Genomic DNA, 22,146 nt, shown 5'->3' on the forward strand with positions numbered 1-22,146 from the left:
GGCCATTTTTCAGGCATGCGCAATGATCAGCTGGTTTTGGGTTTCCAGTGCTCTAGAACACACACACGTGCATGCACACATATGTGTGTTCCGTTTGGGCACTCTGTGCCGAAAAGATTCACCTTCATCATGTGTTGTTTAGAGCTGTTGGAAGAAATATCTACCTGGGTTCAGTTCCAAGCAGGGAGAAAGACACTAGAAACATGGCGACTGCTTGAAAGGATGGTTTTAATGGGGGGTCAGGATCACATGGTTTGAGGTCCTGGGCAAAAAACCTGGGGAACCAGTTTGGGGGTGTGGCCAGCCTGGGTTGCTGCCGGTTCTGTGACCCAGACCAAATTACCACTACCGGTTCGGCCAAACTGGGCCAAACCGGGAGCAACCCACCTCTGCTATACCTCTCTACCAGGTTAAATAAAAATGCTAATATTTCCTTTTAAAATAGAATATCATAACAGAGTTGGAAGGGACCTTGGATTCTTCTAGTCCAACTCCCTGCTCAGGCAGGAAACTCTACACCACTTCAGACAAATGGCTATCCAATCTCTTCTTAAAAACTTCCAGTGTTGGAGCATTTATAACTTCTGGAGGCAAGTTGTTCCTTTGGCTAATTGTTCACTGTCAGGAAATTTCTCCTTAGTTCTAGGTTGCTTTTCTCCTTGATTAGTTTCCACCCATTGCTTCTTGTCCTGCCCTCAGGTGCTTTGGAGAATAGCTTGACTCCCTCTTCTTTGGGGCAGCCCCTGAGATATTGGAAGACTGCTATCATGTCTCTCCTAGTCCTTCTTTTCATTAAACTAGACATACCCAGTTCCTGCAACCATTCTTTGTATGTTTTAGCCTCCTGTCCCCTAATCCTTTGTTGCTTTTCTCTGACTTTCTAGAGTCTCCACATCTTTTTTAAATTGTGGCGACCAAAACTGAATGCAGTAATGCTAATAACAGAGCCTATAAAATCCCAGGGAGCATTGTGACGTCTTAAAGTGAACATTATTTTTGCAAAAACGCAGCCTAACCAATCAAATGACTAAGGACTATAAAGACACGGTTTTATTTTCTTCTTTCTGCATCCCCCACCCCAAAGAATCTATTTATTTATTTGTCATGTTTGTGTAGTGTATATTGGAGGTGGCCACCCTCTGAGAGCTGCGTGCAACAAAGGTGGCCACCCTCTGAGAGCTGCGTGCAACGAAGGTGGCCACCCTCTGAGAGCTGCGTGCAACGAAATTTCATTCTAATGTGTGCCGATTCGTGTACATTCAAACTGACAATAAACTTATTCCAGGGTGTCCAAACTTGGGAACTTTAAGATTCGTGGACTTCAACACCCAGAATTCCCCAGCCAGCATGCTGGGGAATTCTGGGAGTTGAAGTCCACGAGTGGTAAAGTTCCCAAGCTTGGACACTCCTGATTCTGTATCGTTCACGCGTTTTTCCCGCGAACCAAAGGCGGCAAAGCAAATCCCGAATCGACCGCGCAGGCGTGTCCAACCTCTGCAAAATAACGCGAGAGCTGCCTCCGCGCAACGGTTGCGGGCTAAGGCGCAGGCGCCTCGCTATCTCGCGCCGGCGGCTGAGCGCGCGAGACGCCATCCCGTCTGCTCGTTGGTGCGCGCGCGGCCCAACTCTCGCGAGAGTTCGCCACAAGGCGGTTGCCCCTCGAGTGTCGTTCTCTCTCTCTTTCTCTGTGTGTGTGTGTGTCACGTTCTCCTCAGCGCCGGGCCGTTTCAGTTCTTCTTTGGCTTCGCCCTTCGCCTCTCGCCCCGCGGGCCGCTTCCCTTCCCCCGGAAGAACCATGTCTCGCTACTTGCGGCCGCCCAACACCTCGTTATTCGTGCGGAACGTGGCCGACGACACCAGGTGCGTGTGAACTGAGGGAGGCGCGGAAGGCCTGAGGCGCGACCGGAGGTGCTTGGTTGTCTCGCTATTTCCCGCGTCCCGACCTTGCGCTTCGGGGTGGGAGTGGGGGTCGCTAGGCGCCCCTCAGCTCCTCCCAGGCCTGCTTAGGGAGCCCTTCTGGATCGTTTTCCTGCTTTACCCGTTCTTCGAGGCCTCCGTTAGATCGCCCCTTGGGGCTCTTTTCATTTGTGCGCTTCACTTCTGCCTTTGGCGCCAAAAGAGACTTTAAAAAGAGTCGCGTGTAAAATCAAGAATATCGCGCCAGTCAGTAAAACGATGAAACCGTTCTTGTGTTTGAGAGATTATTGGGATGGGAAGAGTATTTATTTATTTTCCCCTTTTTCTTTCTCCTTGCCTGCGTTTCTGCCAGATTCCTTTTGGTGGTTTTTTTATACATTTTTTGCAAATCCCTCCCCCCTTTCTGCAAGACACTGCTGCGTGTGTGCTGTATCCAACTACTTCCTTTATTCGAATTCAGCCTCATTAAAATGGCTCCTCGGTAATGATATTTCATTCAAATTTTAGCACAGACCAAACCTTCATTTTTTCCCTTTAAATTTGGGTTACTTTTTGAGATTTACATTAGGTTATATTTTTGCCAGATTCTTCTTCTTCCTAAGACTAAAGAACTTCAGAAATTACTTGAAACCTACAGCAAATCTATTTTCCTCTTTATCAGTGTTCTTTATCAGTTTGCATCTAAGTAAATGGTCAGATTTCTGATTAAAGTTGGTGTATAAAGTCATATGGTTTGTAGGAGCGTGCAAACATAAAAAATACACGTTCCACGCACAAAATAAGTTGGGGCTTGGAAGTCCACTCAAATGTTTCCAGACCAGTCATGCAGGTTTCTGTTTAATCACAAACCACCTGAAATCAGCTATTCTCCTGCAAGAACTTTTGTATATCTCTGCTGGTAGCCATTTACAAGCTTTAATTCATTTTCTCCAAAGGTTACATTCTTAATAATATTTAGCATGAATGGCATATTGTGTTACTTATTGCTACTTTATACTCTTAAAAATTGAGTTCTTGCTTCAAGATGGCAAGGGAAAGTTAACAGCTGAGTTCTGCAGTTAACTGCAGTTCATGCTCTGCAACAAATAAGTGGGAGGTACTTAGCAAAGTCATAGGGTTGTAACACACACCTGATTCTACATGGGTCATCAGTATTTATACAAATAAATATTTTAGCTAACGTTAAGTCTCATTGCAGGTCTGAAGACTTACGTCGGGAATTTGGTCGATATGGTCCAATAGTTGATGTATATGTACCCCTGGATTTCTACACCCGCCGTCCAAGAGGATTTGCTTATGTTCAATATCCTTTCTTCAGATGACTGATTGGTGAGAGTGGTGTTGGAGTTTGAAATCACGTTTGTGTATGAGGTAACAAACCTAAATGACAAGGCTGTTTTCTTGTGTTATTTGTAATATGTTATCTGTGTTCCATTCCTCAGAAGATTAATGCATTAACAAATTTTCAGACTTTGAAAACTTTAACTATAGTCAATAATATATTGCATTATTATAGCACAGGCCTCATATTTAGACTTGTGCTTTTAGTATGGAAATGGCATTTGCTGCTGCCTCCAAAGTTTATCATTACAATTCAGCATATTGGGCATTTCCAGTAAATTTGTTCTTAATGCTTAGCAAAATGTGACTGATATTTTATTGTTTATTTGATCAAGAACAGACTTGTATAAAATAAGGTGAAAATTCTTGCTCTGATTATTGTCCCCTAATTTACTGTCCTCTGTTGTTGCCTCAGAGTGTAAAGCTGTACAGTAATGGCGACCCCAAAGAAAAAGCATGAAAGAACCTTTAGAGTAGAATTCAAGAATTAAGGCAAGTAGACAAGCCAAAGACCTCTTAAGGATCAGGCTTGAAGAGAAGGGAAAGTTTGGGAAAAGAAAATATAAAGAAAAGCTGGAAGAAGGACAAGCCATAATGGGAGAAAAAGCTTCGCTTTATCTACAAATGGGGGAAAAGGTTGTTTTTCAAAGTGTAAAGATAAAGCCATCTGTCACTTTTGACCAAGCATCTCAAGTCCTTCTGAAAAGCACTTAAAGAGTTAAAGGTCAAGATGAAGTTGACTGGTGGCCAAGATAAAAGGAGCCTTACCTGATGTATCCTACAGAATAAGAACTGTCCTCTTGCTGGTTGTGTAAGTGGTTAAACAATACTTTTTATTCTAATTTAGTTTAGCTATGGCCCTGGAATAACCATGATGTCTACATTTAATTAAGAAGTACAATTTCAACTAATTACTGATTTGAGATGAGGATATCTGTAATAAGGTTATATTTGCTGCATAGGATATTTGTGATTTGACACATAGGAACAATTAAGTTCATTTAGGGGCTTGCAATATGTTACAAGCTTAATTTTCCAGCATATGTCTTTGTCATAAAACCATACACAATTTTGCAATGATCTAATTAAATGAATTAATGAAAATGATCAGTTCAGGCAGTCCCTGGGCTAAGAACATCCAACTTAAAAACAACCTCTAGACAGGAACAGGACTAACTATTACAAAATGGCAGACATGTTGCAAAATCATTTACTACAATATTTAAAATAGCAGATGTCTGGCTAGCAATGTGATCTCATTCAATTGGTGGACAGTGTTCTCCTTTGAGCTGACAAACTGCTGAAGCTATAAAAAGATTTCATGAACATTACAAAGTAGTATGTGTGTTTTAATACATTATATTCCTTTTTTTATCAGTTCTTGAAAGCATTGTGAAATTTTAGTAGAAGGGGAACACTGCCTGCCATTTTGAGTTGGATCACTTTGCCTTCAGGACAGTGAGAGATTGAATTCCAGAGGATTCTCCTTGACTTGGATTCTCCTTGCTGGAAATTTGTCTTTGCTATAACTCAATTTTGAAGTCATAATTTTAAACTTTAGGGGGGGGGGGAAATCCTTTGTAAGCAACTGTTGTTCTTGATGTTCTTGATGCCCTAATAGGCAGAAGCACAGGTACAATAGCCTGTTCCAACCTGAAAAAAATGTTGGGTTAAAGACATTTAGGAAACAACAGGTGCTTTACCCTGGGATTGCCTGTATTAGCTTCATCTGGAAAATGCTACACTGTTACTATATTAAAGCTCTCTAAGAAAAATACTTAAGGGTGCGATATTTTTTAAACGTTGGTAGATGAAACATATTAAGAATCCAAATTTTTTTAAATTAAAAATTTGAGGCAAATGCAAATTGACATTACTGATATCAGCTAATCTTTGTTATGTTGTAGAACATACAAAAATGAGGACAAGTTAGTTGCAAGGCTGTAATGGCATTATGAGAAAACAATAATTTACTACTTATATAGTTGCAAATACTTCAAATCCCCAAGTACCTTAACATCTAGCACATTTGAAGATGTCCGGGATGCTGAAGATGCTCTTCATAATTTGGACCGGAAATGGATTTGTGGTCGCCAAATAGAAATCCAATTTGCTCAAGGAGATCGGAAAAGTATGTATTGCATTTATATTTACGTAAAACTTGTCAGAAAATTAATACTGAAACAACACATAGAGGTGTATGAATTATTCTTTCATAGCTACAATACACAAACTTATTTTTCCTCTATGGAAATTATTAAAATGTCATATTTGCTATTTACTGTTAAATGATCTGGTAAAAATTATAGTGCAATATTATGATTAGAATGTATGATACCTGCAAGAGTATCAAGAATATGTACAAGAATATATATTTAAAATGAGGGATAAATAATTGATGGGAATGGTTATCTTGAGCAGTCAGCTGGCGAGATAGAGTTTTCCAAATCAATATGAAAAAAAATCGCGTAAAACCTATCAATTAACTATAGATATAACTCAATAAGAGTACAAAAATTGTCCTTCCCCAGCATTATTAGTCTTTTTATATCCATTTAGTGTAATTGTAGACATAAGTCACTCAGCTACCATGGACATTGGTTTAAGATATGAAGTAATTATGTACAAAAGATTGCCCCACAACAAACATCTTTTTGTTCAGACACTAGCTATCTGAATCCAGAATACAGGATATAGTGGCAGCATCAACCTTCACTAGTCGCAGAAAAAGTAAAACAGTGTCTAATTTGATTATTATTTATATTGGAGACCAGAAGGAAACACCAGGGTTTTGGCTAGACTAGGAAGTCATAAAAACCTTCATAGTAGTGGCAATTAGGGGAGAGGGAGAGAGAGAGGAATTTGATCTGCTTTCAATTGACAACTACTTTTCAACAAAATGAAGAAACATTCTTCCCCACCAATGTAACTTTCACATTTAGGTATTTCATTAGCAATTTTTTCACCTGTGTGATCAGTACCAGGTTATAAAGAGTTGCTGCAGTTAAGAATATCTAATAATGTTTGTTAAAAACTTCATCCAAGAAAGAAAGAAGGCCCCAAAAAAGGTTTGCACAAGGAACAGAATACATTGATAATAATTTCAGAACAGATTCTGAATCTGAAATTCAGATTCATCCAGCAAAGTTGCATTGTAATTTACACAACTAAGAATTTGCAAAAGAAAAATATCATGACCACCAGTTTGATCGCCTGTACAAGAAGATTTGAGAAATTCATAGTTAAAACTTAGCACTTGTTGCTTGTAAGAAATTTCATACATACGATTTCTTTAAATATATGTTGTAAGTTAATATGACCTGTTGCAGATGTTTTGTAGACTCCTGGCCATTGAAAAAAAAACAAAATATTAAGATTACTAAAATACTGGTAGTCCTCGTTTAATGGCCGTAATTGGGACTGGCAACTTGCTAAGCAACATGCTCATTAAGCAAGATATTGTGTAACTGCAGTGGATTTACGGCCTTACTTTCTCTGCAAACACTAAGCAAATCTGCATGGCTTATTAAACTATCATGTGACTCGGGATGTTGCAACGTTTATAAGTGTGAGGAATGGTTGTAAAGTTATTTTTTCAGGGTGGTTGTAACTTTGTGGGTCTTTGTAACTAAAGTTACAACTTGAAAGTTTTAAGAAAAAAATGGAAAAGTAAAGCAGTAAATAATGGAACACACAAAGTAGGTTGAGGATTTATTGGGAGAGAAAAGCAATGTGGTTATAAGAGAAGAAATTTGAAAATACTTTGTGACAAAGATAAGGGAGATAGATGCAAAGAAAATAGACATGCCATTTTTTTTACTAAACTTTCAAAAGAACAGAGCAGGATAAGTTATAGATGAGCGCTTCTGCCCTCAGTGTGCAGTTATTGGGATCTAATTAATACTAAGCTTAAACTAAACACAAGTTAGCTTACAAATCAATAAGAGAAGGGGCTAGTATAAATAATTCAAGCTCTCAGTTGATTTTTCTGTTGAAAACTGCTGAGCTTTTCTAAAATTGAGGAGAGATCATACCCACTTAAATGTGTTCAAAGCCAATCTTAGTTGGACTTTCAGTATCCACCCTTTATAGAAGACAAATAAATGAAGTATTGTTGCATTACATGTTAATGTTTAATTAAAAACTATTTTTTCCTTACAGCACCAAACCAAATGAAAGCCAAGGAAGGAAGAAATGTGTACAGCTCATCTCGTTATGATGATTATGACAGATACCGACGTTCAAGAAGTCGCAGTTATGAAAGGCGGTCAAGAAGCCGTTCTTTTGATTACAACTATCGCAGATCTTATAGTCCTAGAAAGTAAGTGTTGTACTACCTTGACCTATGCTGACCTGTAATGAAGAGGAAACTCATTGACTGTCTGACACCTAGATTCCAAGTCACCTTAGCAGTAACATGCATGGAAGTTGTTATACCTTGCATGAACTATGAGAAATAGTGCATCCTTGAAGAAAAAAGAAATATTGCAACTGAAGAATCTTTAGTTGGGGGTGTGTGAGTAATTCTAAAGGTATATGCCACTGTTTACTTTTTCTCATGTACCTTTTTAGCAGTAGACCTGCTGGAAGACATCGCCGTAGCAGAAGTCGTTCAGATAATGATAGGTAAACATTCTTTTATATAACACATTCAAAATCAGAAAAGCCTGTGCCTGCAACAATAAGCCATTTTAATGTGAGATAATACAACATCTAATGAGCTTGATCATATTCAAATGTATTATCTTCCTCTTTCTGATAGGTTCAGACACCGTAACACATCTTTTTCAAGGTCAAAGTCCAATTCAAGATCACGATCTAAGTCACCAGCCAAAAAAGAAATGAAGGCTAAATCACGGTCTAGGTCTACATCTCGCACTAAATCTAGAGACAACTCTAAAATGGATTCTAAGGCACATTATAAGTCCAGCTCAAGATATGAAAAAGAATCAAGGAAAAATGAATCAGCTAGATCCAAATCTCAGTCAAGATCGCAGTCTAGATCTAGATCAAAATCCAGATCCAGATCATGGGCTAGTCCCAAATCCAGTGGCCACTAAACAGTGTACTTTGTTTTTAGGCATGTATCATCTAGATGAACAATTGAGTTATGATGTTGCAACATTGCTTTAAAATAATTTTGTTAGTTATCCCTGGAGCAGGCAATTATTACTATTAAAAAATACAATACAGATAATCTTACACAATAGAGTCCACTTTGTTAAATGTCTTGGGCAGCTACTAAGATTCTTGTGTTTCTATGTATATTTTTGTAAAAAAAAAAAAAGTATGGTGTTACGCTTAAAATATCAATGGTATCTTGATCATCACGGTTTACACTATTGCTTAATTTCTGCTGTATAGTCAGCAGATTGAATAGTTTTTCTGTAGTGACTGAGCTAAAAAAACGTCAAGACTCAAAAGGTTGTAAAGGTTTGCTTGTCATGGACAATTGTGCCAAAATGCTTGGTTCCTTGAGCATCTGAAAGACATTGAAATGCCAATAACTTCTGAAGCGATGGTCTTGAGAATAAATTTAAAAAAGCAGAAATTACTCGCAATGACCTACTGTAGATTTGTCAAGATCCAGGTGCTTTTTCCTAATATGTTAACCTCCAAAAATAAAATACTCAGTTAAATCATTAGGTAAATATTTGTATGCAATGTGACAGGCTTTGAGGTTTAGTGAGCAAATTCCATAAGGCTTTTTGCTGTATTAAATTAAAATAAACAATAAAGATTGCACGATGTATAAACTAAACCTCAACATGAAAGTCTTTATAAGTAGTTGGATTCCCTATTTAGTGCCCCAGGGTTTCATTAGCAGTATTTCTAAATAGAAGTGACAGTTTTGAGTGTATACATCAATCTAACTTTCTCTTCAGATCAGGAAGGTTATTCAATATATGTTGTTTTTGCTTTTGGTAATATTTAGACTGGGAAGTTGCCATGTATAATCTCAAAAGTATTCTCTGGAAGACCATAATATTGTATTAAGAACATAGCTTTTCTGTTGGAAGAATGAAAGTCAGCATCAAATTTTAAAGGCCCTCTACTTCTGTTTAGCAGGAAAAATTAATATCAATGGAACTCTTGTTTCTGTGGAGAGCTAATTTCAGATTTAAATTCTAGCTATTCATATACAGTAAGCTGCTCAGGAGTAAGGTTGTCTTTTAAAATGCTGACTTCAATAAGGAGTGAATGATTCTAGAATCTTTGTATATTTGATAGTCTAATTTTTGTTTATTACTAAAAGTTAATGTCCTGCTATGCAATCATTTATTGCTTTTTTTTAAAGAGTTCTTCCTAATGTAGTTTAAAACAAAGTGAAAAATTGTGTTACTGTGCAGCTCTGGTCAGAAAAAACTTGTGGAAATAAACTTTATATTTTCTTTCTTATAGAGGTTTCCAAAAAATATTTTTATGTGTTTTTTTAAATATCAGGTAGTACTTTAAGACATCGTTATTTTGATTAGAAGGACCCTTTTATATTTTGCTTGCTGTAAATCTAGCACACAAACTAATAAAAAAGGAAGTAGAAACACAGAAATTATCTACTGTAGTTTTAACTAGTATTGTTTGATGATAGATATGTTCATACTTAAAGGAGAAAACCAATGCTGCTTGTTCAATACAGGAGCAGTAATTATTTCAGAGCTTCATTAGCCAATGAGAAAGAAAAGTCTAAAGCATTTTGTTACACCAGAACAAATTCTGCCTCAGAAATTGAGTCCTGGAGCAGTTATATATTTTATTGGTTTGCGTAACTCCTCATCTTGCCAGTTATGATTCTGAGTAGTGAACTTGAGGGGGAAAAAACCTCAGAACCCCAGAATAATACAGTAATAAAAAGGGGAGAGCTTGCACCAATTTATTGGGCATTATTTTTTACTAAATTTGCCTTTTTAACAAAAAAATTAAATTCCATCCATAAGTGAAATGAAATAGGCCAGTGGAAGTTTCCCTAAATCAGGAAGATGTTGAAAATATATCATGTTCTTAATAACCACGTCAAATTTTTTACATCCAGAACAAGTCCATACGGCTTTGAAAGAACTATTGCTGGTGCACGTTGTACAAGATACCTAGGCTGCAAAACAAGTAAAATTGTTATATTTTTTTTAAATCATCTCATTCAATTTAGGTAGGACAATATAGCCAACTAATGCCTATTTTTCTAACTTTAAAAAAAGGCTTGGTGGATCACCTTTTTTTGTACGAGTCATTCTTCTGCAGCAGATATATTTCATACTGTAATCAGTTTAAAGCAGAATTAAAATCCATACATCCAATCAAATTAAAATAGATACCTTTAAACAGCACAGGCTTATTTGGTTTAACATATCCAGTGTACTATAATCTAGTAATATATAAAAAACAAATTGAATTTGCTCCCATAGCCATTAGATAGGGCTAATCATAACCGCCTTATGCCCAACCGCAATTATTTTAGCATACCTGTAGTTTTTATTTTTAACACAATTTATACCTCAATATTAAAGCCTCTGCTTTACAAATAAAAATTCTTCCATCTAAAGTTTTGTATTGAAAGAAACAAAACCATTGGGTTACTATCTGCAACTGTTCATATTAAAAATGTACATGCTTGCTTTTTCTCTTCAACCTCCTTTCATGTCTTTTAGATCTATGGGCAAGATACCCCTTAATGCTTACTATATATGCTTTTTTAGTTTGAAAAGAATACTATAAATAAAGTAGCACGTCAACACACTGTTGGGGAGAAGAGGTTAAGGGTTTTTATTTAAAATTTGTTTCAAATTCATATCTAAGTATATCAAGCATAGAATTTAGTGTATCAAAATTACATCTGGGATACAAAGATTTTCAAATGTCTGGGATACATTTGGGACATAAGATAATATTTTGAGAAAATTGTCCGATCTCTTATTTGGAAATATTTTAAATTTTCTGATGGTTGCTATACATTTTGAATATATATGTAGCTAAGCTAAAATGTGCAACAATATACAGGCAAATATCCCTCACAATTTTTTTAAAAACATCATGGCAACTAAATGTTTCATTACCATTGTTGGAAATTTAGCAACATTACACATTTTGTTATGTATAATGTTTTAGTTTACATAATCTATTTATATCATCTATTTTCACCAAGATACATAGTGCCTAACACATCTGAAATTCTACCAAATTCTAAAGCTGCTTCTAAGAAGAGTTCAGACACAAGTCAAAAAATAATAATTGTAATGGTATATAATGAAATACTTTTAAACAAATGACAGCATATAAAACAACTAAGAAAAGTGGTACAATATAATACATAGTAAAATAAACATTTATAAAAACACTTTATTATATGTCTTGACAAATACAAGATGGGGTTTTGGCATTTTGGACACTGGAATTTCTAATACTTTGTTTCTCTGCTAAAAGTACTTTATACATCCAAAATGAAAGCAACCATCAGAGGGTACATTACAACTGTATGCAACAGTTCTAATATGCAGGAATTGAGGTTTCACTGAAATGCAACCTTACAGCCCAGTCCCAAACACACTTGGATGAAGCCGTTTTCAACAAAGTATATTAGGACTGAAATCTAAGTGTGCATAAACATTTACTGACTTATCAAGGTTTTTTTTCTCTGCATTAAACAGAAATTAAACTGCGCCCATAACTTCAAAAAGACATTTTTAACTTTAAAAATGGTACTTTCTACCAAGTTAAATCCAAATTCTTATCTAAGCAGACGCAGGCTGAGCACATTCTTTCACTGATACTCAAGTGCAATGGCATAGATATGTGCTTTTAAAGAGTTTTTTTAAGCATTTTTTTTATAAAAATCATGCCATGTATTTAACATGGACTTGTTTACATTCAGCAGTTTTGTACTAAAATAGTTCTTTTTTGGCAGGAAAGCCCACAATAAATTTACATATGCTACAAGTTTTACATTTATGTACATGGCTCTTCCTTCCCTCCATAAAAGATGTTTTTACAATTGTCAAATTCCTTAAACAATTCACATAATTATACACTGGCCTTAGCAATTCAGTTTCGGGAAATGATGCAAAACATACAGAATGAATATCAAAAACATTAGTGAAATTCACTGATGAAAAAAAGATACTAGAAGCTTTTGGCAGTACCAGTCATTACAAACATTCCAGTTGGCACATTTTGGGGTATCAATTTTCAATGCATTGTAAGGGTTGTATAAGAATTATAGATTAATAATTAAAATAATTGGCATGCAATTAAACAAGGTTTTATGTAGATTGGCATTTTAAATCCAAATTTTGGATTTCAAGTCCCAAGCCTTTGAATGGATATTTGCTTGCCCAATCTATCAGTACAATGATAGAAAAATGAGTTATCTGAAGAAATTAAATTGCTTTTTACAACAATTTTGGGTAAGAGTTCAAAAACATCTGATTTTGAATACTTACAGAATTTCACAGTATAGGGGATAATCATATTTTGCAATTACATTGCCATTGTGATTAGAAATTTGTTTGGCTTATATTACTGCATCCCAAAAGACATACTGTCAAGTACTTTTCTGAGAAAGAAAACTTAACATCAATACAATTTGTATAGAGAACAATGACTGAGATTTGGTCTAGGCTATCAATGCATCTGCAGCACATACAAATGGAAACAGTGCACAAGTAACACCCAAATGTGAACTATTTAATTAAGAATAATTCCAAGGAGTGACCTTTCACCATCCTACGCAATTCAACTACTTTCCAACATGGTGACTTAGTTCTGCATGTTGTGCTTTTGTTTGAATTCTGGACTCCAAAATGGATTCATACTGAAAATTGAAACTATGAAGTGTCATTTTCTATGGAACTTAAGCCTGTACTTTCAGTAAGGTCTTAAGTTGAAAAGTCATGATTTCTTTATCAGCAGGGTTAAATGAAACAGTTACCCAGTGGCTTGGTGGTTTAGGAAGAACACTTGGGGATGGTGGCTCACTGAATTTTGCTCCAGCATAGTTTTGGTTGGTTTGAGGCATGAAAAGTGAGTGGGATAAAGCTGGATTCCAAGTCTGGTTGGTTTGGAAATGCACTGTGGTTTTTCCTTCATTGTGCATGGCCTGCCATGCTACAGATGATGGGTTGCAGCCATGTCCTCTCTCTTTCTTGTGAATTTTCTTCATATGGGAATTCTGATCTTTACTCTTTTTTCTATTATTCAGTTGTTGATGGCTCTTGGTAGCATTTCTGGACTGGACAGATGGAACACTGAATCTTTCTCCACCTCCCATCTTCAAGTTAAATGTCACCTATCCAGGGATTGGGAAGAGTCAAGAAAAGACAAAACATGTCAGGGAAAACCTAAGAAAATATGGCATGTGATGTAACCATAATATTCCTTTGTTTTAAAAAAAAAACCTTCAATAGCAATGCCAGAGTATATTCAGATTGCAAAGGCAAGAATCAAATGGCTTTATTTTCAAATTATCCTGGTTCCAAAATTTGGCATGTAGGCTGGGTTTTGAGCTACCATATTAATCTAACTAGAAGCAAAAATTTGCTTAGAAATGGTTTCAACAATATTTTGGATAATAGCACAATTTATTCAACACAAATACCTCTGGAGTTTTAGGATTGCTAAGAAATTGAATTCCATAGTACACTGGCTTGTTTCATATACCACAGTAAATTATGATTTTTTTTCCTAACCATGGTTTATTAAATAAAGCATAACAGATTACAAAACATAGCACAATAAGCCATTTAAGAGAGATTTTCTGAAACAACATTCCATCAGGTTTGATTTTTTTTAACACTACCAACCTCTTCCCATTTCAGTAAAGGTGCACCTTCACTGTATAATAAACCAGCCATTTTAAATATGTTAGGTCACCTGGCTGGCTTTTGTGCCTAACATGGGACTAGAACTCAGTCTCCTCAAATTTATACTGCATGGCAATTTTCCATGCAGAATAAAACCAAAAGAAACAGCCCATCAGATATTTTAATAGGCTGATAAAAGACAAATATGTTAGTATTTAACTACTTATTGAATTTAAAGTACAAAATAAACCATAACTTTTGGACCAGTTTATTTATTTAAAACATTTACATATCTATTCAACTCTGGGTAGCTCAACAAACTCAGGGCAGAATACATATATCTATTAAAACCATAGACATTAAAAACCTGGCACCAAAGTTAAGTTTCCAACATACGCAATAAATCCTCTTATCCACCTCATCCTATCTCAGCTCTTAGGGGAAAGCAAATGCTTTTCAAACGGTTACAAAAGTAGAGGCCTGCCAAACTTGAAAGGGGATGAGTGTTCCATAGGGAAACAACAGTATAAAAAGGAATCTGTCTTTCACAGAGACACAATTTATGTGGTTCCCATTTACCTTTCAGATCTGTTTTCAGATTCCACAATGTCCACCTCCTGTCCTCTTTCTTGCTGCCAGACTTGAAAGAAAAGATGCTGACTTTTATTGGATCTCTTTTGGCTAGGAATGGTAGTTCTCATGGGCTGGTTTGCCGTTTTCAGCCACGAAGCCAAGCCCAACATCAGATTCTCGGCACGTGGGCTTCAAGGGTAGAAGTCCCAGTTCTAAAATGAAATTTAAAGTAGAAAATCAAAAAAAGTTCCCAATCCCAAATGGTGCTTTATTTTTTAAATGTTACTTTTATTTTACTTGTTTACAGAGCTATACTTTTACAAAAGTGCTTTATAAACAATGTGGCAGAGGCAAAATATAACCACTATCTAAATACAAAAATCTATATAATGTTATAATACTGTACCATTCCCTATTTTTAAATAAAATTGGTTTATTTTATAGATTAAATTGGTGCAGATTATTAAATTTATAAATCACTAAAATAAAATAAATTTATATGAAAATTTATAAATACAACATTTTAAGTCTGGGGGAAATGGCACCCAGAATGTTTGTAAATGAAGAGTACCATAACAAACAAGGCTTCATAAGCTTAATGTGTATCTAGAAATTGAATAGCATACGTCAAATAGAAAATTCACCATTATTACCTGTATCAAATATTATGTTTTAGTTTTATTTCAAGGTGTGCTTTGAACAGCAAATGGAAAGATGACCAAATCAAGGGGGGAAATCCCTCAAAATAATAAGCATACAAATATATACAATATTGAAATTAAACCTACAAATACATACAGTATTGAATGGACAAAATATCCAAAACATGCCCATCAAATTCACATCATCAATAACAGCATATAATTGATGGAACAATAACCAGTTGTAACCACCTTTTAAAACCCAGAAAGAAGGAGCAGAATTCCAAAGTATAGGAGCAGTGATCGAAAATGCCAATGCTTTGTCTGAGATGGAGCCTGAAGAAAGTTTAGTCCATTCAACCTGATCAGATAGGGAAATGACTGGCAGAAGGTAGTCCAGGTGGTGATAACTAGCATCATGAAATATAGCCAAAAGCCAATCAGCAATCAGTGCCGCTCCTGATACAATGAACTCACCCAAGAATATTTGAGATATTACTCATCACTACCTAGGTTGGAGTATGGGCAGGTGCTTTCCAAGGGCAGGACTGTGCAGACTACATTATAATAATACAAGTGGGAGGTGACTGAGGTCTGAAAGTCTGTAAGCAGAGTTTCCTGATCCAGGAGTGGCCACACCTAGTCTATAAGATGTATTTTTCACAAAACGTCCTTGCAGAGCTGCCACTTGTTGCTCAAGCAAGGAGCATGAACCATCTCTCAAACAAAGGAATGCAATTCCATTTAGAATCAGATATGGAATCACTCTGGAAAAGTTTGGCTCCCAAACCCACTTTTGAGGGATCCAGTTGGAGACTCCAGAACCCTGATCTGATATTTCTACAGTGTTGCCTTACCCGTCTAACGCAAGGAATATCCTATTCCCAAAATCAGAACTATGGCAGAAAAGACCACAAAAACTATCTAATCCAGGGGTCAGAAGCCTTTCGGACCTCAGGGACCACTAAATTCATAATTTTAAATCCTGCAGACCACTAATATGATTTTTTAAAAAGGTAAGTATTTTAGTGCAATATAAAAAATGCAAATAATTTTTCTGCAGACCACCAAAATTTTCTCCTCCACGGACCACCAGTTGGTGACCACTAATCTAATCCAACCCTTTACAATATATAAGCAATCAATTAAACCTATGAGAGGTGACTGTCCAGCCTCTTAAAACTTTAAAAGATGGGAGAACTCATAACCTCCATGAGTAAGCTTTTCCACTGTTGCACAGATCTTATCTTCAGAAAAGATTTCAAATTTAAACAAACTTAACTGCATTCATCTTGAATTCTTACCACTACTAAGCCAAAGAATTGCAGTCTTCCAGCAGCAGCAACGGTGGAAGGAGGAATGGAACCAGCAAAGCCCAGTGCATTGTTTCTGCTCTGTTAGCCGATTCATCTCCATTAAAACAACCAGAGAGCAATCTTTCCACAACCATGGAGTGTTCCATTGCCTATACAAGTTTCTATCTGAATGGCAAGTTTTGCCTACTGCAAACCAGAAGCATTTTGGCACAGCTACATCAAGAGGAGCCAATCTTAAAATTAATTCCTCTGCGAGGACGACAGCTAACAAAAAAAAACTTCATAAAACATTCTTGAATGACACCCTTACAACAAAGTTAAGTTCTTAGGAAGAATTTAAGGTATTTAAAGCGTAAGGCCATTCCTGCCTTCTTCAGACAAGTGCCCTGATAGTCCACAACTGCCATTAGCCATACTAGCCAAAATGAAGTCTATTGTTCTGCAAGACTTCTGGAGGGTATAGGCTGGAAGAGGGCAATTTATACTTGTTAATTATTACTCACCATACTAAAAAAAAAAGTCTTCTCAGCAGCCAAGAACGAAACCATTGTAAGACAGATCCTCATGCACAGAAACCTACCCCCTTGAATTGATCTGCACTGCAAACAATCCCATGTAAATATTGCACACCCGTTTCATCAGACCCGCCAGCTTTGCCCCATTAATAACGCTCTATCCCCGGGGTCTCCAACCTTGGCAACTTTAAGCCTAGTGGACTTCAACTCCCAGAATTCCCCAGCTTTGCTGGCTGGGGAATTCTGGGAGTTGACGTCCTCCAGTCTTAAAGTTGCCAAGGTTGGAGACCCCTGTTCTATCTCAATTAGTAAAAAAACCATTCATTCCCAACAAGGAAGCTGGCTGGGGAATTCTGGGAGTTAAAGTCCGTCAGGCTTAAAGTTGTCAAGGTTGGAGAGCCCTGTGTCTATCCCAACTAGTAAAAAAGAAACATTCCCAACAAGGAGTTTGCCATCAGGATTCCTTTCTTCGGATTCCATTTCTCATCCTGACACGTCCACACAACACAACCCACACAGGGGATTTCCAAAGCACAACTGGGGGGGGGGGATTTCTGAAACCACATCCTCCAGAGAAGGAAACCAAACAAAGCCTTTACCCCACAGTCCCTCCCAAAAGTGAAATTTCACCTCCTTTCACTCCCCAAATAAGCAACTTGCCCAGCTATTCAAGAGATGGACAGGTTAACGTTGGCATTACAAAAAAAAAGAAGAAACAAGACTTATTACACGATTTGGAAGTATAGTATAATTAGCTAGAAAATAGAGGTAATGAACCTACATAAAGTTTACTTGGGAGGAATATTAAAAAGGAACGATATTGTATATATTTATGCATAATTATACAATACATAAAATAGCGATGTATATAATTGGAAAGAAAGCAAACTGAAATAGCCATGATGTAAATAGGAAGTTATATCGATACTGGAACGCTGTTAAAAGTGGAAATGTGATGTTAAAGTCGAAATGGGTTTAATTAAAAACTATTTTTTTTAAAGAGAGAGATGGGATTTTAAATTCCCAAACGGGGAAGGGGCGTCTATTAAACTAAGGGGAGAGGGGCTGTTGCAATCACAGAAAAGTCTTCGCTGGAAAGAGACGGATAAGTAAGCAAAAAGCGCCCACAAATCACACAAGTATTTTCAGAGTTTTGTGTTTTTTTTTAAAGGCTGCCCTGGAAGGCTTACCCACCCCACACTCACACTCCAAATGAACTATTCAGCCAAGTCATCGCAAAGTTCGGTGCCCAACTGGGCACAATCTTGCCTCTCCCCCACACCTCCCTACAAAGAAAGGCCGTGAGGTTTATACTAGCAGGATCGAAACTTCTGAAGGGCGCCAAGTTGGGGAAATGGAGCCTTAGCCCTTCCTCCTCCCTCCCCCCCACAGAATACCCCGTCAGTGGGGAGCACTTTTCTTCCCCCCATTGAAACACTGGAGGGGGGGGGAGGCACCCATCTTGGGCTTTTCAATGGGGCACCACAACATGGCGGCACACCCCTTCCCACACACACACAACCTGGCTGGTCTTCTCCCTCCCTGCCCCTTCTCCCGTCCCTCTTCCGCGCTACTTAGGACTGTAGCTCCGGCCCTCGCTCAACCTCACCTTCCGCTGCAGCCGAATCCGCTCCGCTCCTCCGGCTGCGCTCGATTTCCACAACCCTCAAAAACTCTCGCACAAAATGGCCGACAATTTCCCGACTTTGAGGCCGAAGAGAAAAAAGGAGGAGGGAGGGGGGGCAACACGTACAATACCGCCCCGCCTTCTTGGCCAGGGTAACCAATGAAAGGGCGGGGCCCACCAATGGGCAGCCAATAGAAACCGGGTCCGCCTGTTGCTAGGGGCGGAAAGGAAGGCGGGTCAAAACCAGGAAAGGAAAATCAGGGGAGGAAGGAGGAGGAGCCATTGTTGTTGTTTCAACTTCTCAAGGAGGAGCCTGTGAGGGAAAGGGCCCTGCTGGAGGGGGCAGGTGATATAGTATTAGAACAAGCTATGATGATGGAATGATAAGGATCAAACCATGGTTTGTTTAAATGTGGCGTGTTGAATAAACCACCTTTGGCTGAACTACATTTTAGGCTTCCTTATTTTAATAAAGGAAATAAATAAATAAATAAATAAATAAATAAATAAATAAATAAATAAATAAATAAATAATAAAATTAGCATTTTAATAAGAGGCGATATTGGTGTTTTAGCATGGCATCCCTATGGCATCCCTACCTCCTTTTGAAGTTTAGGAAACCCTAAAATTCTACATAGCGGATGTGGGTTCTGCCAAAGGTGGCTTATTCAGTGACCGTATTTAAACAAGCCATGGTTTGATCCTTACCATTTCATCAAAGTCATTTTCTGGAATGTGCAAAAGGCAAAAGCAATGAAACAACAGGGCTGTATTCTAAAGACCTTGATCAAATTGCAAGTATTAAGAAAGAAAGAAACAAAACCTTTACTGCACATAAATGTCTTTTATTATTTGATTTGTTGCTTTCTGACTAGTCACATACATATAATACATGCAGTATTTATTTCTGCAATAAATAGTTGACCCTCCTTAACAGGTTATGCTTTGCCTGAAGTACTTGTAGTTCCTATTGTGCACTGAATAAATACATTGCCAGAAGATTGGCTCAGTGTATCTGGTTCTTTTATACCCTGTAAAGGTAAAGGTTCCCCTCAAACTGTATGCTGCCCGTTCCCGACTCTAGGGGACATCTCCGATTCAAAGCTGAAGAGTCAGCGCTGTCCGAAGACGTCTCCGTGGTCATGTGGCTGGCATGACTAAACGCTGAAGGTACACGGAACACTGTTACCTTCCCACCAAAGGTGGTTCCTATTTTTATACTGACATTTTTTACATGCTTTCGAACTGCTAGATTGGCAGAAGCTGGGACAAGTAACGGGAGCTCACTCCGTTACGCAGCACTAGGGATTCGAACTGCCGAATTGCCAACCTTTCTGATCGACAAGCTCAGCATCTTAGCCACTGAGCCACCACATCCTACTCTTTATATCCTATAGCACCCAGCAACTAGGTTTGTTACAAAATGCTACAAACTGACATGTTTTACTTTGCTCCAGTTATTCCCAAAACTAGAAGAGAATAGAACAGAAGGGAAAGGAATAGGGATAGGAATAGGAATAGAAACAGAATTCTTTATTGGCCAGGTATGAGTGGATACACAAGGAATTTGTGTGTCCAGTCACAATTTGTGTTTCCAAACACACAAGGAACTAGTGAAGAAAGACATCTTCTCTACAATAAAAAAAAACCTATATCATTGTTTGCTATAGAAAAAATTGTTGCCACCATTGAGAAACCCCAGTTCAGGTGCTATTTTCTCTGACCTATCCCAACCATTTCAGAGGTTTTCAAACATTTCTCTAGGGTTGTTATTTAAGGACAAGCTAAATTACAAAATTCAGAGGTTGGAAAAATTTCGGCTGGCCAGTTCCTTTCTGTCATTGGGTGAATTTAGGAAGGAAAAAGGAATGGGGGAGCATTACATATGCCACTTTGGAGTCCTGAATGGAAAGGCAAGATAAAAGACTTCACAGAGAAGTAATTAGAATTAATAGAGGTTTTATTTCATGACAGACTAAGATGAAATTGAAGCAATTATTGAAGTCAGAAATGCTTTGGCTAAAACTAGACAAGGACGGGTCTTATCCAAAGCTAGAAGCCCCAAGGATAAATGGGGCTAAGGGTATAGTAAATGCTTTTTAAAATGATACCAATCTATGCAAAAGCAAATTAAGTAGAATCGTTTTGCAGGCAATGGTTTGCAAAAGGAATTTCAACTTTTTCCTGAGCTTGCTGCTTCCTTCTGTAGTCTGTTGAAACTGGATTCATGCCAATTTCATCTCTGCTCTTTTTGAGGATCAGTGCGGATAGCTGTGACTATTAGCCAAGTTGTAAGGAACACTAAATAGGCAAAAACAGCTAAATTTATCATGGCTGTGTATAAAGTAGAATCTGCATGATTGGGTATGTGTAGCCATTATGGCACCTTTCCCTTTAAAGACTACTAGTGAGTTGAAACTTGGAGGTCAAGAAATGAAGTGAGTCAAGAGTTGCTATTTATGGGAAAATTGATAATAACCCAGTAACTGAGTTGGAAGGGACCTTTGAGGTCTTCTAGTCCAACCCCTTACTTAAGCAGGAGACCCTATCCTATACCATTCAGGGCAAATGCCAGCCCAAACTCTTCTTGAAAGCTCTAGTGATGGAGCACCTACAACTTCTGAAGGCAAGCCATTCCACTGATTAATTGTTCTCACCGTCAGGAAATTTCTCCTTAGTTCTAGGTTGCTTCTCTCCTTGTTAAGTCTCCATCCATTACTTCTTTTCTTGTCCTTGGCTGCTTTGGTATGCAGAGCTGATCACAAGTTTCAAAGTAGCAGTACTACTTAGAAACTGATGAAATATCTATCCTTAGTTCACATAGAGACTTTCTTCTTGTTTATTTATTTACAGAGCTTACAAAGCCACCTATATCTAACAAAGGGTCTAGGTCCGTGATGGCGAACCTATGGCATATATGCCTGAAGTGGCACACAAAGCCATCTCTCTGGGCACGCAAGCCGTCGCCCATTGCTCTTCTGGGTTGTGGCGTGCCAGCCAGCTGGTTTCCACGCACGTGGGAGTGCCAGAAACTGGAAGATGAGGTAGCCAACGTGCATGTGGACACCAGAAACTGGAAGATCATCTTCCCAGCATGTGCATGCGCACCGGGCGACTGCTCTTCTGGTTTCTGGCATGCGCATGGACACTGGCCAGCTGGTCTTCGCATATGCATGTATGCCATAAACCGGAAAACCAGGTGGCCGGTGTGTATGCACATGCCAGAACCTAGAAGACCAGGTGGCCAGTGCACATGTGCATGCCAGAAACTGGAAGATCATCTTCCCAGTGTGTGCATGCGCACTAGGCAACTGCTTTTCTGTTTTCTGGCACACACGCATGCTCCCATTTCAGCACTCGGTGCCCAAAAGGTTCGCCAATACTGCTCTAGATGGATGACAAGCCATAAAGCATAGTTTAAAATA

General features: G+C 37.9%; 2 protein-coding genes across 2 annotated transcripts; one reads left to right on the forward strand and one right to left on the reverse strand.

The window, feature by feature from the left end:
• Nucleotides 1–1,632: 1,632 nt before the first annotated feature.
• On the forward strand, nucleotides 1,633–9,657 carry SRSF10 (serine and arginine rich splicing factor 10). Its single transcript, XM_014069012.2, has 6 exons — nucleotides 1,633–1,860; nucleotides 3,116–3,220; nucleotides 5,286–5,389; nucleotides 7,420–7,579; nucleotides 7,831–7,884; nucleotides 8,021–9,657. Exons 1-6 carry the CDS (start codon nucleotides 1,796–1,798, stop codon nucleotides 8,316–8,318), a joined length of 786 nt encoding a protein of 261 aa, XP_013924487.1. The 5' UTR covers nucleotides 1,633–1,795; the 3' UTR covers nucleotides 8,319–9,657.
• Nucleotides 9,658–10,992: 1,335 nt separating this feature from the next.
• PNRC2 (proline rich nuclear receptor coactivator 2) lies at nucleotides 10,993–18,834 on the reverse strand. The gene is made up of 3 exons (XM_014069016.2): nucleotides 18,703–18,834; nucleotides 14,628–14,833; nucleotides 10,993–13,534 (listed from the first exon to the last, which is right to left on the reverse strand). Exon 3 carries the CDS (start codon nucleotides 13,514–13,516, stop codon nucleotides 13,100–13,102), a length of 417 nt encoding a protein of 138 aa, XP_013924491.1. The 5' UTR covers nucleotides 13,517–13,534; nucleotides 14,628–14,833; nucleotides 18,703–18,834; the 3' UTR covers nucleotides 10,993–13,099.
• Between the last annotated feature and the right edge of the window lie 3,312 nt (nucleotides 18,835–22,146).

Source organism: Thamnophis sirtalis, unplaced genomic scaffold (assembly GCF_051295495.1).
Source record: "Thamnophis sirtalis isolate CommonGarterSnake01/CBP01778 unplaced genomic scaffold, rThaSir2_p1.2 scaffold_13, whole genome shotgun sequence".
Taxonomy (NCBI): Eukaryota; Metazoa; Chordata; class Lepidosauria; order Squamata; family Natricidae; genus Thamnophis; species Thamnophis sirtalis.